The following is an 18232-nucleotide window of genomic DNA, read 5'->3' as shown; positions in this document are numbered from 1 at the left end:
TTTGTAAACTAATCATCAAAAAGAACACTGTCTGGTCCAGAGTCCTGGGCGGTTACAAGATGTTCTGATAAAGTGGAATTACAAATGTGTACAGGAGACCTTCTCAATTAAATATTTAAAATCATTACTACAACTACAATTTGTCCTTTACCGCATCACAATACAGTATTGTTCAAGCATTTAGTGTAAGGTGGGTTTACTGGTTTAAAATCATTTGTTGAAATCAGATATAGTTGAAACTGTGGGTTTTGTTGGGCAAATATTTGGCATGTCTGCCTCAGGCACATGCTGCTGTTTCAGTAGCACTTCCAAAGCTCATTTTCCTGTCCTGTGAGAGGTTACAGGACAGACTTTTGACCTAAAACATGGAACAAAATGCTCCTTTAAGCATGGAGTTCTGCTTTTAGTGCACTTAATTTTTTGCTCTCCAACTTTTTTTTTTTAAGTTTCAGACCCAAGAGGCTCAAACAGCTAGAAAAAATATAAGCTATGTTCCAAAAATATCTTTAGTCCATAAACAAGCCGTAACAAACAGCCACTGTGCTTTCAGTTCACCATATCAATACACTTTTATAAACTTTCAGCGCAAATCAGTTTTTTGAGAGAAGTTAAGTGATGTTTTTGTTTTGTTTTTTTTACTCAATCCTGCATACAACGTCCTGCTGCCCCAAATACTCACTAGAGCACCAAATGTGGATTAATTCACTGCTGAAAACAGTCCCTAACAACTGCACTATCCTGTATGTCAGAAAAAATTAGAGTGAAAGCTACAGTTTTAGGGGGAATTACTGAGCCTTTTTTAAAAATGAAAATTAGACTATATATTTGTGAGTAACTGTCAGTTGGAGTGACTGATTTGTTGACAATAAAAAAATTAGAATAACATAATTCTTATCCTCTAAGTTTATCCGGTGGCAGCACTGGTGTGAAAGCACATCACAGCCTCAGGTCCATTTGCATCTGATCTCATCATAGACATGCATCATCACCCAGGCTAGGTCAGTTTTATTAAGTAAGTTAAGTAAGTCACTGTTCCAACCAAAATGGACCAACATCTAATCAGAAATAGATACAAATAGATTTAAAGAATTTGCTGTGTATTAACGTAAATCCTCCTTATACCTGATCTTTCACCTCTTTCTGTGACTCACTGTAGAGTCGATGCAGTGACACAGTCAATAGTAACATAGTTTAAGTGTTGTTTGAGGTGATCTACAAGGATCTTAGCCATTATAACTTATAACTAACCTGTTATAAACATGTGGGTAGTAGAGTGGAGGATAAAAGGCAAAAAAGTCTGATTTGGAAATCATTTGAAAAATGCACAATGCACACGTTTATGAAAACAATAGTAACAATGATACCTTTTTCCCCAGGTATAAAAATATTCAACACTTGTGGAGGCTAAAAGCTAAAAATGGGTGCTTCCCTTTGACCACATCCATTTGAACACTGGAAAGAAACCAGTCGAGTGTCGTGTGCTCTGGACCCGTCTCAGTTTTCAAGAAGGACTGTCCGGAGTTGATCCTCCTCACTCATGCTGATTGTAGCGATGGCACCATCGTTGAACTCGAAAGACGTCCCACCGTCGACCACCATGCAGGCGTCCCAACACCGTGAGCGGACACACACCCTGAAGCAGCAGAGGCAACAACACAACATTCAAAATGTACATCTCTACAGCATCTCACAGAAGAGTATTAAGGTCAAAGCAAAAGAAAAAAATTATTATTTTGCATTTTCAGGAATTAAGTCAAAATGATAAGAATTAAGTCATAAAGTCTAAATGAGTTTAACTTTCCAGATTAGTACCAGGCATAAATAACTAAATCAGAGGAGAAAGGGTTTTTTTTTTTGCATTTTGAGAAAATGAAAATGTCTGGAATAAAGTCCAGATGTTGAGAATACAGCTGAAATACCATTTTGAGAAAAAGTCCTTAAAATGATTACGATTAAATCATTAAAGTATTTCAAAGTCAAAATGTTGAGGAAAAAAAGAAATGTTGAAAATTAAGTCAAAATGTAGGAGAAAAAAAAAGTTGAAAAGTGAAGAATAAAGTCAAAATGTTGAGAGTTAAGTCAAAATGTTGAGGGGAAAGAAAGAGGAAATGTCATGAATAAAGTCACAATGCTGAGGAAAAAATTCAACATATTGATAATAAATTCAAACTGTTGAGAAGAAAAAGCCAAAATGTTGAGAGTAAAATTGAAATGTTAAGTCAAGTCAAAATGTTGAGAATAAAGTTGAAATGTTGAGAAAAAGTCAAAAACTGAGAATAAAGTCAAATGTTGAGGAAAAATGCAGAGTAAAAAGTTTAACAGTCCAGAATAAAGTCAAAATGTTGAGGAAAAAACAGTCAACATATTGATGATAAATTCAAATTGTTGAGAACAAAAGCCAAAATGCTGAAAGTGAAGTTGAAATGTTGAGTCAAGTCAAAATGTTGAGAATAAAGTCGAAATGCTATGAATAAAACCGATATGTTGATTGTGAATTCAATGTGTTGAATTCAAAATGGTATTGGTATTCAAAGTGATTTTTTTTTTTTTATGTTTGGGCTTAAATACTCAAAATTTGGCTTTATTCTCAACACTTCAATTTTGTCTTTGACATCTAAACTTTATTCTTGAAATATAAAATGTATAAAAAATCTTCCTCCTCTCATTTTTCACTTATGCCTGTCCCTGACAGTCTTCCACAGCTTCTTTAAAGTGTGTTTTGTTCTGACACTGAGGAAACGTTCACTGACTTGCTGGCGAAGCCCCTCTGCCGACTGCTGGAGAACACTCTGTTGACGATGGGCTCCCTGATGCTGTAGAACAAACGTGTGTCGTCTGGACTGAACACCAGAGACTCGTTGTATTCATCAGTAACTGAAAACACACAGAAACCACTGTCGAATAAAATGCGCCTAAAATGTGCAACAGTAAATAAAGAAGGATCGTCAACTCACCTTTTTCAATAAAGTCACGACTAAGTGGGATATCAAGACCAGTTTGGGACTTTCCTGAAGAAAGACACATTTGTTAGTGAAATCAAATGACGTATTCAGAGACAAACCTGGTTTACTTCAGATTTTGTCTTAGTTTCAGAGATTTCAGCCAAATCGCACACACACACACACACACCGATTTTTAGAACCTCCTCCACAGCTTGTTCAGCTAGTTTGTTGATGTTATATGACCTGAGGACATCAAGAGAAAAAAACAAACAGAAAGAAAAAAAAAATAGAGCAGATAAGTGGATTAATACGGGATTTTAACACATGGGATGTCATATTACAATGTACTATTGAGTCAGAACTAAACTACAACAAAATAACAGCTCATACACCTCAGCTCACAGATAAACTGCATCTAAAATATGGCTGCTTTATTCCAGTTATGATGTAGACACTAAACTTGCTGCAGGTTTGTAGATCCCTCATCATCATCATTAGCTTAAAAGTAACTTTGGTGTTTTTCAACTTGGACCATATTTTCCCATGTTTCTATGAGCAGTGGCGAACTGTTCAAGTCCATCCACTTAAATTATTTGTTATTGCTACTGACAGGCTCAGATTGTTATTCTAAAAGGCCAGTTTCACAGACAAGCCTTAAGCCAAGGACTTGCACTTATTTTAAAACAGTCATAGATTTAGCCTGTTCCAGATTAAACTAAGCCAATAGCAAAAGGAAGGATTAGAGCTACTCTAAGAATAAATTGAAGCTTAAATTAATCCTTCAAAGAGGCAGCTTTAACTTCTGTTTAGAAGTGTTTTTGAGGGAGCACAGACCATTTGGAATATTTCAATCAGGGCTGACCAAACTTTTTTCCCCTAGAGGGTCAAAACTGAAACTTAATGGTGGGCTGAGGGCCAAAGGCAAACACCTGGTGAATCACCTCCTAAGTGTTTCTCTGCTTTTGTCTTTATTGGACAGGACAAGCAAAGATAGTCAGGAAAGCTGGGAGATAGAGAGGACAAGTGAGCTACCAGGGCGCCTCCTTAGAGAGCATTTTTACCTAACAAAAATAAAACAGCAAAAACTATGATATATATATTTTTCTTTTCAATTAATTGTATGTTTTTTTAAGCTAAAAACATCTGGTGGGCCAAACTGAACCCTGTGGTGAGCCAACATGAGCCCACAGGCCACACTTTGGGCAGCCCTCAGACCAACAGGCATTACAGAGGCTAGACAAGTCTGGTTTTTACTCTCTGTAGCTGGATGGTTTGATACAATATGTTTTAGCCTAAGCCAAATTTAAACCACATTTATGAGAGCTACTGAACCTGAAAGTCAAGCAGTGTTCAATTTACCAGGCTTTGGATCCTGTTCCTGTGCAAATGCTGAGTCCTGAACTCTTCTGCTTTTCCCACGGGCCGTCGTCCACAGAGATCTCATAGTAGGAAGCCCTATGGAGCAAGAGGTTAACATGGGGTTTGAAGGATTTTAACTTCACCCTGTGATGGACAGAGATTCCCCTGATGAGAGACATGCACGGTGGTGGTGGTGAAGGGGCTGGGGATGAATGAGGGTTACAACACACACACACACACACAGATGGGTCCATCATGTTTAGATGGAGTAACGTGCAGCAGTTTGACAGAGGTACCTGGAGGACAGAGATTCTCCAATGAAGATTTCATTCAGGCTTCTGATAGGGAGGAGACTAGGCTTGGAGAAGCTCTCCTGTACTGTTCCTGTCCCTGACAAATCACATGTCACAGAATTAGAGGAAGAACAAAAACATCAACTTACATAATGATCAAGTGCCTAATTAAAGGTCATTATCAGCCCATTACAGTCAATCTAACACTCATCTACATATAGAGTCAGACAGGAGAGCAGACAGGAGGACGCAGACAGCAGGACTAGGACAGGTACACATGACAGGTGGTGGAGTCGTACTCCGCTGGGTGTCCATGGTGGTGATGCGGTGAGCCTGACTGTGCTGCTCCAGGCTCAGCTGCTGCTCGTGCAGGTCCACAGGTGTTGGATTGATCCCAGTGCCCTCTAAGTGCAGACGGATCCTCTGACGCCACAGCCACCTGGACACAACACAGGACAGTTGAGGGGAAGAGGTCTGCTGTCCACAGCACCAACAGGTTTCAACTAAACCAGACAGCCATCTTTTATTATTGTACGGTCATTCTTGAGATTTGGGGAAAATCATGTTTTTTAAGGGGGTTTGATTTTTACTGTTCAGTTATGCCAGGAAATTACTTTAACAGATCAAACTCTTGGCTCTCTCTAAACGTAGTCATCAACTGTGTCAGATAAAAAATCTGACAGTGCACTCATAGTAAAAGAAATATCTCAGTGTAAACAACAGCAAACTGTTGTGAAACATTACTTCCTAAACTATGTGATCATAAACGAGGTGAGATACATTACAGATATACATATATATGTGTATATATATATATCATTCTCAACCAATTTCAAAAATTGTCATCTCTATTTAGTTGCCCACACATGATCAGCAGTTAAACTTCTCTGCCACTGGCTGTGCCAGTGTTTTCCTATGGGGAGAGCAGTGGCACTACCCTTGGTGTAGTGCAGGGCACAAAATTACCATAAAGCACTGCACTCAAATATTGTATTTCAACTCTGACCTCAATTGCCACTGATCTTTCAAAGCGTAACCAATGAGATAACAGCTGTATCTGATGACGTAGCCTGCACCGACACGTGAAAACAGGGAAGGTTGAGAGTGATGGAAGAAGTGTTTCAGTGTTCCCACTCACATTACACAACATTAAAAACACCACAATCCCGCCAGGAATAGTAACACATGGTGAAATTTTAGCAGTCCAAGTTGAAAAATACCCAAGTTACCCCCTACCTTAACATGTTTATCAAAAGGTAGTCACAACTGGGGTTTGACCGATCATCGACCACTGAGCCCTCTACCATCATAACATCATGATTTAAAAGCCCTCTGTAGCTGAGGTTGCCATAAGGCAGGAGTTGTTCTGTAGTTCATGTGGGAGAGGAAATAAAAGGAAGTTGTGACTGCTGGTAGTCATTGCACTATGTATGTATGTATATCTTTTTTTTGCGGGCTACGGTTAGCAAGTTTCTTTCAATCATGCTGTTGTTATCTGCACTATTGTTTTCTTAGCTTAGCTTCCTCTGTACAGCTGGCTAACTTTGTATGCCCTCCAGCTACCAGGCCAACCAATGACATCCTCTTTCATCATGATGTTTGACTGTGGACACAATCCAATGCCAATGCCAATTCAGTAGACACTGTCAAACCCTTGTCACAACATAACAGCGCTCAGACTGTTTGTGGGTTAATACGCACCTGAACTCACCACGACAGAGTTTCTCCAGTGCCTCTGGAAAGGCACGGGTGTATCGCACAGGCAGGCACAGATGACCTTCTGACCTTAGTTAGAAAGAGAGAAATGTCGTGAACTCCAGTGAACAAAAGAGGACTGTTAAATAATGTCATGACATTATATATTAAGCTTACTCTATACAGCTTACGGAGGGACTTCATGAGGAGTTTTTCTTTTCAAAGATCTACAGCATAACAGGTTTTCACACATGTAACAACCCAAGCTTTCCCAAAAAATGCTGGTCAGTTTTTTTTACCTCTCAGGGTCTGTGTTTACTCCAACAACCGGTTTGTCCTTGCTTAAAACCTTACTGGCAACAAGTAGCATTGTCCCATCACCTAACAAAACAAACTGCAGTTAGAGAACTTGTATTGTGTGTTTGAAGCCTTTGTTCATGTGACTTTTTGCCCCCTGGGTTGAATAAGTTAAAGTCCTATCCATTCTGTACATCCTGCCTGGACACAAAAGTTGGTGTTCAAGGTAGGTTCTTTTAGTCTGTGTTCATTTTGACAAACAAATAGTAGAGATAATACGCTGACATTTACACATCTTAAAGGGATAGTTCGAGTTTTTGAAGTGGAGTTGTATGAGGTACTTGTCAGTGTCCTACCTACATAGATGGTGGTCAACACAGCCCTAGTTTGAAGAAGCAGTACACAGGTATAGCAAGCTAAGCAGTAGTGAGCTGGGCAAGTGGGAAAAAAAAACATTAAAGCTGAAACCTGTAAGACAGTGAAAATATTTTAAATATAGTGTACACTTCAAGTAATATCAATTTCTATAGGTGTCTAAAATACATTTTGCTGCTGACACTATCCACAGCAGTGCTCCTGCTGCTTCTCCAAACTGGCCAACCACCATCTACTGAAGGTGATACACTGACTACAGAGAAATATCTCATTTCAAAAAAATAAAAACTATCCCTTTAATTTTTCCTGGAATGCATGGAATGTATTTACTCTAGGCTATTTGTAGTGAACAATTGCAACAGGCACTGATGAGTGGTGTACAAAAATTAACTACTAAACCCAGTAATTAAAGATTCCTACCTCCAGCAGAGATGATAGTATCTGCCCATCGCACTACCTCTTCATCATATTCTCCTCTCTTCACCACACGCACCTCAATGCCTTCTTTCCTACAGACACAAAATCATAAATCAAATCTTTTACAAACAGCATCCCAGCTACAAACAAATAATGAACCCCTCCCTGTTTGGTTGGTTCTTAGGAATGTGGCTGTTATGATCTCCATCTTACCGCAGGCTCTTCACAATATGATCCACATTGTTGGTGTGGATGTTGTGTCTTTCGAGCAGGCCACTGTAGCTGGAGCCCTTCATAGCAAGCTGCAAAACACAGACACAATAAAAAAAAATCAGGTGAAATAGTTCTCTTTGTTTGACCTGGGAGGTCACAAGCATGCCTGAGAGTGAAAGGCACTCCCTTAGGGCTGCAACTTAGAACTGTTTATTAATCAATTATTCTCTCTATTAATCAATTAATAGTTGTTTATTTTAATGATCACTGTTTCCTAAAGCCTAAGATAACATCCTCAAATGTCTTGTTTTACTCACAACCCATATTCAACTACTATATAAAAAAAACTATTTGCATTTAAGTAGCCAAAATTTTAACTTTTTTCTTTAGAACGACTCAAACTGATTGATCGATTATCTAAAAAGCTGGCGATTTACTTAACAAATTTATTGATTGTTGCAGCTCTGTGCTCCTTACCAACTGTTTTAAGTCCTCCTCAGAGAGCCCTGCATATCGATACCTCTGCTGTTCAAACTCATATCGTGTAGTCTTTGTAACCACTGCCACTCTCTCGGGTTTGAACCCAGCTCTCGGCTGTGATGAGGTGTTGCATATTGAACTGTGGAGCGAGCGAACGGAGGTTCCATAGAGCAGGCTGACAGCTCGATTCCCAAAGCACAGCAGGTTGACCACCGAGCGGCCAGTCATTCTTACAAGTGAACACACCACCATAAACTCAATATCATGTCCAGTTAAAAGTGTTGAATGAGGGTCCTGCTCGGTGCTGTTACGTAGCTGACATGCTGCTTCAGTCCTTTGGCCAGATGTGGTTACTGTCCATTCACAGAAGTCACTCACACACACTCACACACCCAGCAGCAGCAGCTGTCAGGGAAGGTCACCAGGTCTGCCGAGCTCTGCCCTCGCTGTTAGGTGACCTGGTTACAACTTAGTGGTACTACTTTCCAAGTCGAGTGTGTCCTCAAGCGACTGACAAAACACCAAGAAAAATCGTTATCTAGTTATCTACAGCTACTAACCGTATTTGGTAAGGTTAAAAGCTAGCGTTACGTTACCAGCTAAAAGTAGCTAGCAGTTTGCTCACGAGTGGTGCGCGCGTGCTCCTGCATGTCACATATTCCGCCTGGGAACGGTTTGACCGCAGAGCACACTACTGCCGTGTCACTCCACGGGTCCATAAAATGTTTAAACACGGGGTTACACACATGGGCAGGTTAAGAATAAGCGACAACACAAGAGAATACTGGCGACACTACACGTACTATGCAAGCTCGTACGTAACTGGTACGTTGCACGTACACTACGTACGGTTGAATTTGATTGGCTACGTTGAAGGGACGGAGCTGTGACGTTTTGTTGTGGCTGCGCTGGTGGCTGCTCAGTTCAGTTTGTGATCATGATGCATTCATAGGCACACGAAAGAGTCAGAATGTGCTAAATTAGCCCAGTATGTGAACATATACAAGGAGTTTGACAGTGCTGGACTGCTCTTTTTGTCACCTTGCTCCGTAAGATATATATTATTTATTTTGGTCTTGTCTCCACTCTTGTTTCTTATGGCAAGATATCTAAACATTTATTTCCCAATATATCGATTCTGAATTTTCACTTTCCTATGAAAATATATTGTTTGTCCTTCTTATGAACTTCTTTAAAAACAAATCAATATTAAATCATCAATTTGATTCTAATACTTGCAAAGTTAAATATCCACACAACAAAATTCTCTACTCATAGCTATCTTTTTAAATTTTGAAAATGATGTCAAACAATAACAATACAATACAAAAAAAGTATTCTGATTTTTTTTTTTCTTACTTTCATAAAAGTAAATGCACTACAGAATTATTTCCTAGGATAAGGCCCTGTGTATGGACCTGTATATGCATAGAAATAACTGTATATATTGTTCTATTTTATTTTGTTTTATATTTTATCCAATTCTATTCTGAATTCTAAATCTGTAAATCTGCTATATGTGTGTGTAGCATGAAGGGACTACAACTCGTATTTGTTGTACAACCCTGTGTTGTTGTATAACAATAAAAAAATATCACGACTTAATAAATATCATTATTTTAATAGAAAAAAGACTATTAAAATATACTGTATTGTTTTCTTTAAAACAATACACAAAGTAAGTAATAAAACTACTCTTCAAGTATGAAAAGTCAAAGAATTCTTTGTGCAGAATGTTCCATTTCCTAATCATATATCATTGGCTTACAAAGGCCCAATACAATATACAAGTTAAAGATATAGTCACACTTTTTAGGAAAATGCTGCAGATTATACTGTAGCTTTAAAGTCCCCTTCTATTTAGAGTAGCAGAGCCTCTGCAGTGAGCCACCCTGCACAATAGCAGAACCCTGACTCTGTCTGACCTTAATGGAATTGTAATTAGTATCATTGGTAACACCTGTGTTGTTGCATGTCAAAATGGCTGCTGTGACGCTTTAGATATAGACGTTATATATTTATATATTTATTTATAGACTCCAGTGGCTGAATGCCAGAAATTCCCTGAACAAGTACAAAGGCTGTGACCTCGGTGTCCTCAGTGAATCAACACTTACCAGTCTTTCTTTTTTTTTTTTTTACCAGTCAGGGTGTGTTTCATTTACTAATATTGACCAGTTTAAATTCGAGCGAGGTGAAAGTGTAGGTGTGACTGTAGAAGCAGTTCTACTGTATACAGCTGTCATCAGAGAAGAAACATAGATCCATGGCCAGCGGGAACACAATCACTTTCATTCAGTTATAAATATTTAAGAAATTTAAATAAAAATTTTAAATTAATATGGCCTGTAACTTTTCATCATTAATAAATGAATCTGGAGACAGAAAATCCTGTGTGGGTCCTGAGAAAAATGTCAAACTCATCAGCCCTTGGCAGCTGAAGAGAAAGCAATGTCCATCAACTCCTTTCATGTATTCATGACTGGTCATTTCTCTTTGGTGTAAAAACTTGCCTGTAGTATTAAAGGGATAGTTCACCTAAATATGAAAAATCAGTCATTATCTACTCAGCCTCATGCTGATTAAAGGTCAGGTTTAGTTTTGTAGTCCACAAAACACTGCTGGAGTTTCACAGGAAAATAGTGTTGCAGAATCTCCCAAACAATGGAAGTGAATGATTGCACCAGTTTTCATGTTGCTCAACTGGTGCAATCCAAGTCTCCTAAAGCCCCAGAAAGAACACTGTGTTTTCCAGCAGTGTTTCGTGGAATAAAAAACTAAACCTGCCCTTCAATCAGTGTGAGGGTGAGTAGATAATGACTGAATTTTCATTTAGGGGTGAACTATCCCTTTAAATATGATTATTAGAATTATACAGCATTATACCTGTAATTGTGCACCTGTGTTTTACTGATTTTATTTATAAAATTCAGTTGATACTGATGACATATTTTTTAAAAATTTAACAGCAACAGCTTCACCTGATGAGACCTTGATGTGAATAACCTCAGAAAACCTCATGTGGTAATCCTGGTACACAGTGGGCGGGGCTAACTGTCAACACAGTTACTAACTGATGCAATGACACAGCATGTCCAACATGTGAGTCATTGGGCCACAAGCAGATGATCTTCACAGTGGAACATCTCAGATCTTTCTTATGATTTGGCTGTTCTATTAACAAGAAAGGCTTGTCCACATGAAGCTGGATTACAAACCAGGCATAGAAGACAGCTGTCTTATGGGGTTCCAGACCTGTAGAGACCCGAAAGCTGCAGGTTCACTGCTTGTCAATTGAATCTGCACCACTACAGTGTAATATCACATTATTACACAATATTGTGTCACTGTGTGTCAGAGGAACCTGTCTGACAGGTCGTCCCAACATGCTGCTGCAGAAATACCATCAACTCTAACAAGGCAACCTTATTTGCATGACATGATTTACATGATTTACACAAACACACTATAGAGGAGATCAGAAGAAAAATAAAAATAAACAGTATGATAAAATAAAATAAAATAAAATAAAGGACCCTGTGTCAAAATATAAGTTAAAAAGCTGCTTTGTTTTTATTTATATTGTGCTCAGATATTCTGAAATAAAGTTATGAAATTCTAAGTAACATTACATCCGGAGGTGGAAAGTAACTTTTTTTTTTTTTTTTTGTGCCACCTTCCCAACATCAAGACTGATTTTGACCTAACTGGACTGGATTCTTCTGTGTAGCTATCAGTGCATATCACTGATGACATAACATGATGAAAGTGACAAGACAAAGACAAACAATACAATAAAAGATGCAACAAGATAAGAAGCAACATAAAAGACATTAAAATGAAAAAAACACGAAAGATGAAAAATGATGTAAAAGACATAACAAGACGAAAAACAATGTAAAGACTTACTACAGTAAAGAAGTTGAATCAGTACTTCTATTTTTACCAGTCTTTTTTTTACACAAGTATCTGTACTACTTGAGTAAAGAATGTGTGTACTTTTGCCATTTCTGCTCATGTCCATCTTTGTTACATGCAGGAATGTTTGGAGAAACTTTTCTTAAAACTAAGTTCAAGCCTCCATTTGAACTCAATAATGAACTGATTAGATTTTGGTGGTTAGAGGTCAAACATCAAGGTCAAGATGATTTCACTAAACAAGTTTTTGGCCATAACTTAACATTTCAGTTACACTAATTCTGACAAAATTGCACACAAATATCTAATAGGATAAAATAATGAGGTGATGATGTTTCATAGCCAAAGGGTCAAAGGTCATGATGTTCAGCTCTCTATCTGTCCTCTGTCCTCCTCTGCACAAATAGTCTCTATTTCTCTTTTTCCATATTACATTTCTTCAAAGTCTTCCTTACATACACTAAAATCTTGTTTCATCCAGGGACAACATATGTTGGTGGGACTTTTCAAATCTCAGCTGCATCTAGTTGTGGTGGCATTGCAGTAGGTGCTTCACCATTTTTTGCCTGGGGGGGATCTGCACTCTACTGAGTGCCCTCTTCTAGTTCTACAAGTGACTGTAATTTATTTTCCAGCATTCAGCGTTCAGTCCAGCGTTCAGTCTCGTATATATCATGTCACTGTTTTGGTCGATGCCCAAGACAGGATCCTCAGTGCAGTTCACTCAAGGGCAGATATTTCATACCACAGTTGGTGGAGACATGTCCCCATAAACAAGGTAAGAGCTATCAGTCTCCTGCCTGAGGTGCACAGTACAAGGGGGGGCAGAGAGACGCTGTGCTGCTGAGATTACAGCATGCATGGGAATAAATTACAAAATAATTCATTTGTGTATGTTTTAGGGCTGCAACTAATGATTATTTTCATCATCGACTATTCTGTTGATTATTTCACTGATTGATCAATTAGTTGTTTGATCTAAAGATGGCAGAAAGTAGTGACAAATATTGATCACTGTTTCCCAACACTACCAAGACGACATCTTCAGATGTCTTAGTTTGTCCACAACCCAAAGATAGTCAGTTTGATGTCAAGGAGGAGTAAAGAAACAGAAAATATTCTCAGTAAAGAAGCTGGAATCAGAATTTTTTGTCTTTTTCTCTTAAAAATAATTAAAACCAATAAATCTATTATCAAAATAGTTGGCAATTAATTTAATAACTGATTAATTATTAATTAATCATTGCAGCTCTCATATGTTTCTCATTTTTCCACTCAGTCTGGATAATTCACTAGAATTTTGTTAGTCACTTAATTCAAATATTAAATATTTTGGCAGTAAAAAGAGACCCAGTGTAGGTAAGTAGTGGACCAATTTGAGAGACCACATGGTCTCTCAAAATTTAAAAATGCATTGTTTTATGTCTATAAATAGCACAGGTGCTTAGTCACAACACTGAATCTGAAAATGACAGATAACAGAGGGTATATTTAAATTTTTTGATCAAAAGTATTGCTGGAGAAATTCAGTAATCCTCGGATATTGGTAGGGACATGTCCCTGGTCAATTCTACACTCTTGAGTTCACTTTAACACTAGGTGGTCATTTTGACCACTTTCAAATTTATATGTGCAACAACTTTGTTGAATTAAAAATACAATGCTGCTTTTACCTATCTTTTCCTAAAAGTGTCTGTATTTCATTTAAAATGTTTTTTTTAATAGAAATTACACAAAAGGCAAAGAAAGTGTGATTATTTTTACCTACTTCAGCCACAGGTTTGACCACACGGACATTGTTGCTGTTATATTGTTACTTTTTGCACAGTTGGAGATGCATCTTGGTTGCTTAGCAACTATCGTTGTCTCTGTCAATAAAACTTAACAAGTGGTCTTGATGTCCATTTTCCAGACATTAAAATACAAATAATTAATTAGACTCAATTAAAAAGTAAAGTAGGGGAGACCAGGGATGGTTGTAATATTTTTTGTCTCAGCATACATAACTCACTGAATTTTTGTGTTCTCAAAAAGTTCTCAAATTTTGAACGAAAGTCCATCCATCCATCCATTTTCTTCTGCTCATCCGGGGCTGGGTCGCGGGGGCAGCAGTCTAAGCAGGGATGCCCAGACTTCCCTCTCCCCGGACACCTCCTCCTGGTCTTCCAGGACGATCCCAAGGCGTTCCCAGGCCAGCCAAGTGACACAGTCACTCCAGCGTGTCCTGGGTCTTCCCGGGGCCTCCTCCCAGTGGGGCATGCCCGGAGGCATCCAATATAGATGCCCGAGCCACCTCAGCTGGCTCCTCTCAACGTGGAGGAACAGCGGCTCCACTCCGAGCTCCTCCCGGGTGACAGAGCTCCTCACCCTATCTCTAAGGGAGCGCCCCAGCCCGAACGAGCGACGTGGGCCTGCCTTCCTGTTGGCCCATCATCTGCAGGAGGGTTCAGAAGGGGCCAATAGAGTGTGGTTCTTGGTGGAAATTAGTTATTATTAATATTAAAAATAACATGTTTATAATCTCATAAAATACATTTAACTGTTTAACTGAGTAGCTAAAATTTGAATCTGATCACTGATGGTTTTTATCCTACAGAAAAATACTGCTGTGAATATATGCAGTCATATGGTTTACTACATGCCATGACATGCATATTAATAAATATATAAATAAATTTGACAAAATTACATTACATGTTATTATTATTTCACTTTTAAAAAGATAAACTAACTGAATACATGCATTGATCTCTTACTCTGGTATTTATCATGAGGGATAACAAAGTTTGGAAGTCAAAGCTCAAAATGACAGCTTATAGCTGTTCTGGTAATTCTGGAATTTTGTCACTTCTGGTGTTAATAACAAGTATTTTCTGAAAGCTTTATACTGAACCTTTAAGTTCGAATTTGAACTGTGAATTTGAGCATTTTTACATTATGGTAGTTGTACTTGTACCTAAATACTACTTGTTCTAACACCCATGCTCACCTATAGGCCATGTCTGTAGTATCTTATCTAATAAAGCATTTCTGCCTTTGATCTGTGGACATAAAGTCAAAGTGATCTGCTTAACAGACAGCTCATCTTCAGCCCATTTTAGGTAGAAACAGACAGACTGAATGTTAAATTCACTGAATTTAAAAGCACTGACTACATTTGTGAGATTGTTTTGATCAATAATAAATGGAAAACATTCATTCATTAGTGCGACAGTGACCAGGGAATAGTGTTTGTAAAAGGCTACGTGACCTGATTTTAGGGGTATTCTTCACTAATTATATTCAACTTCTCCAGGGAATATTTTTCCATACAGTGAGGTCACTTATTACAGCACAAGCTCTACTTTTTTCAGCTAATTGTGGTGTGTCATTTACTCTGCGGGATTACCTCAAACTATAACACGTCCCCAGTGAGATGATGTGTATCAATTCAACCTGATTATTGTTTTATGTCGGTAACAATTCCTTACAGACTCTATTAAACCAAAAAGTGTTTAACACACAAAGGAAAAGAAAGAGGAGAAGAGGAGAAAAAGAAAAGAAGTGAGAATGAGATGAGAGGTGAGGAGAATATATATCTTTAGATGTTTAATTCCCTGAGCAAATAATTCTGTGGTGATTTTCAGGACAACTCCCAACAAAGTTTCTCATACATCTGGGCTTTACCTGAAACTGTGTCACAGGGCTAACAGTGTTATTATGGGAGGATCATTTTCTAATTTGTCCTCTTCCCTCCCTCCCTCCTTCCTCCCTCTGTCTCTCTTCTGGATGTCTCCCCTCCCAGTTACAGCAGGTGCAGGAGAGCACTCTTTCCCACTCTCTCAGAGTGCTCCATCTCCCAGTCACTCTGTTCTCCTGACTCCCGGAAGCTCCAGTAAAACTCCAGCACTTTCCAGCCTGCCCCGCCGCTGCTTCCAGGACGAGCTGCACCACTGAAAGGCTCTGCACTGAGAACTGAAGAACAGGTACGTGTCAAAACAACATCTCTTTTTATTCTGACTTCATATATATGTTGGTATAGGTTGTTTAGTTGCAGCGGGTGTTATACATGGAGGCAGCATGGAGTGGGTTAATTTAATTTTCATGACATGTCTTTGGTTCACTCCTCCAACAGAATGGAGAGGGAAAATATTTAAGAAGGACGTAGACGGTATAAGAAAGTGAAAATATGGATATTAAAGGATCAGTTCACCAAATCACAAAAAACAAACATGCAAATAGTTTGACTTTCATTTGCTGCCTCCATCAAATCAATATCAGAGGTGGCAAGTAACTAAGTACAATTGCTTTATTACTGTATAATACTGATAAATAGAGATTTCAGGTATATGTACTGTATTAATTCTTCTGATCTTTTTATGGTTACTCTACATTTTAACAAAATATCTGTACTTTCTGCTCCTTAAGTTTCAACAGACTAGGTACTTCTGGGGAATTACTGATATTTCTTTTTTTGTGTTATTGCGCGCTGCCTTCCCAACATCAGGACTGATTTCAACAACAAGACAAACATCGTAACAGATGCAACAAGACAACAACAACTTCAAAATATAATGACGACAAAGTCCCCAAAAAAAAAAGACGTAAAAGATGCAACAAGATCAAAAAGATGTGTGACAACAAAAACAACGTACAAGATGTAACAACAAAAAGACAACAAAATGTACTAAGACAAAGAAAAGATGTAAAGAGACAAGACTAAACAGATGTAACAAGATAAAAAAAATGATGCAAAGAGACAGAAAAAGTGCAACAAGACAAAAAAAAGACATAAAAACATAAACAACGTAAAATATGTAGCAAGACAAAAAAGATTTCAAAATGTAACAAGACAAAAAGAAAGCGGCTCAGTTAGCCTTGGACAGTAGAAATGCCCTTCAGAGGACGACTTTTACTTTTATACTTAGATCACATTTCAGCTTCCTGAACCTTTCTACTTTTACTTGAATAAAAAGACGTTGAATCACAACTTCTACTTTTACCACCTCTATAGATGTAACAATATATCATATATCAATAAAAAAATATCTCAGACAATATCTATCATGATATTAGATGTTTAATTACTCTAATTCAATATTTCTTAGCTCATTGTTTCGGTTGTCTGGCTGCTACAGCTGCATCAATTTTGTTTTACAATTGTACAGAGCTGTTACAATATCAGATTTCACTACATGATTATCGAGGCCAAATTATTTCACAATATCACACAATACTATCGCATCAGAAAATTTGGGGAGGGGGAATGCTATCAGTCAAATTCATCTTTAACTTTGTTAACTGTGCATTTTGTCAACTTGTTGGCAAATTAATTACACTCAAAATACAAGTAGGGAGGTGGAGAGAGAGTCTGTAAGTGATTTATGAGCATATGTTTGAGAGGTGTTGGATTATTTACATGACATTATTGTGTTTTAGTAACATGATATCACAATATCAGTATTTCATTTTGTAAATACCAATTCTATCATTAATGCCAGTATATACAAGTAGTATAGTACAACACCCCTAGTCCTTACTTCAAACATTCATTGCCGAAGATAATTAATATCAGAAAACATTTAAACATTTAAAAAAAACATGGACACTGTCAGATGCACATGTTTCAGCATCTGGGGAAACAAAACTAAAATTATTAACATGGCTAGAAATCCCAAAAGCTTGGTTAGGGTTAGTGTTAGTGTTAGTGTTAGTGTTAGGTCTATTCAATTCAGATGCAGTCACTTCAGTAGTTGAAACTCACTTTGGAAATCATAAGTGAACTAAGAGATTCCAGACTAATGTGCACATGTGAATTAGTCTGGTGATGTCAGGCTAGGGCTTTGATCATGATCACATAAATACTTGGCACTGGCAGTTATTGGCTGTTGTTCATGACAACCAAACAAAGCAAGCTTTGCATTTTGGTTATAATAACGTTTCTAGGCTTTCCTTTATGTTGTTTCGGCGACTCTGTCCAGCTGTGCCACGCTGCTCTAGAGGCAGGAATTCCGTCCATCAAAATAGTAGCACAAGCCTACACATTCATTTGATTGAGGTCAGTCCACTGACACAGCTCGTGGTCATCTGGGAAAAAAGCAACAAACCATGACTACGTCAGGCTCAGCAAGGAAACACTCTCCATGGAAACATTTTGTATTAAAGAGACACACACTTTGATCTGCCTAAATCAGACTAGATTGAAGCCTCGTATTTGCTTGAGCTGAACTTTAAATGTCATATTTTGCACAGAACAAGGACTGA

The 18232-nt window shown here is 38.0% G+C and overlaps 1 protein-coding gene across 4 annotated transcripts; it reads right to left on the bottom strand.

Moving 5' to 3' along the window:
- Nucleotides 1–1309: 1309 nt before the first annotated feature.
- Nucleotides 1310–8898, bottom strand: nadk2 (NAD kinase 2, mitochondrial). Of its 4 annotated transcripts, none has more exons than XM_084746071.1 (12): nucleotides 8069–8898; nucleotides 7592–7680; nucleotides 7382–7470; nucleotides 6589–6670; nucleotides 6296–6379; nucleotides 4870–5033; nucleotides 4598–4691; nucleotides 4302–4445; nucleotides 3130–3185; nucleotides 2955–3008; nucleotides 2751–2874; nucleotides 1310–1633 (listed from the first exon to the last, which is right to left on the bottom strand). In XM_084746071.1, the coding sequence occupies exons 1-12, from the start codon at nucleotides 8321–8323 to the stop codon at nucleotides 1495–1497; spliced, it is 1374 nt and encodes a 457-aa protein (XP_084602197.1). In that variant the 5' UTR covers nucleotides 8324–8898; the 3' UTR covers nucleotides 1310–1494. The 4 variants fall into 4 exon arrangements, with proteins under 4 accessions (XP_084602197.1, XP_084602199.1, XP_084602198.1 ...); XM_084746073.1 differs by having other exon boundaries at nucleotides 4302–4397; nucleotides 8069–8897; XM_084746072.1 differs by having other exon boundaries at nucleotides 4894–5033; nucleotides 8069–8897.
- Between the last annotated feature and the right edge of the window lie 9334 nt (nucleotides 8899–18232).

Source organism: Lutjanus erythropterus, chromosome 20 (assembly GCF_056507025.1).
Source record: "Lutjanus erythropterus isolate fLutEry1 chromosome 20, fLutEry1.hap2, whole genome shotgun sequence".
Lineage (NCBI taxonomy): Eukaryota > Metazoa > Chordata > Actinopteri > Lutjaniformes > Lutjanidae > Lutjanus > Lutjanus erythropterus.
Note: the sequence above shows the minus strand (reverse complement) of the source record. Positions and strands in the feature narration are given on the sequence as shown.

Bases quoted from the DNA above. Each gene is read 5' to 3' on its own strand.
- nadk2 (XM_084746071.1), bottom strand. From the start codon at position 8,323: ATGGTGGTGTGTTCACTTGTAAGAATGACTGGCCGCTCGGTGGTCAAC. The intron at 7,471-7,591 runs GTAAGATGGAGA...TTGTGTCTGTAG, and splicing joins CATATTGTGAAGAGCCTGCG to GAAAGAAGGCATTGAGGTGC. The intron at 6,671-7,381 runs GTAGGAATCTTT...TTGTTTTGTTAG, and splicing joins TACTATCATCTCTGCTGGAG to GTGATGGGACAATGCTACTT.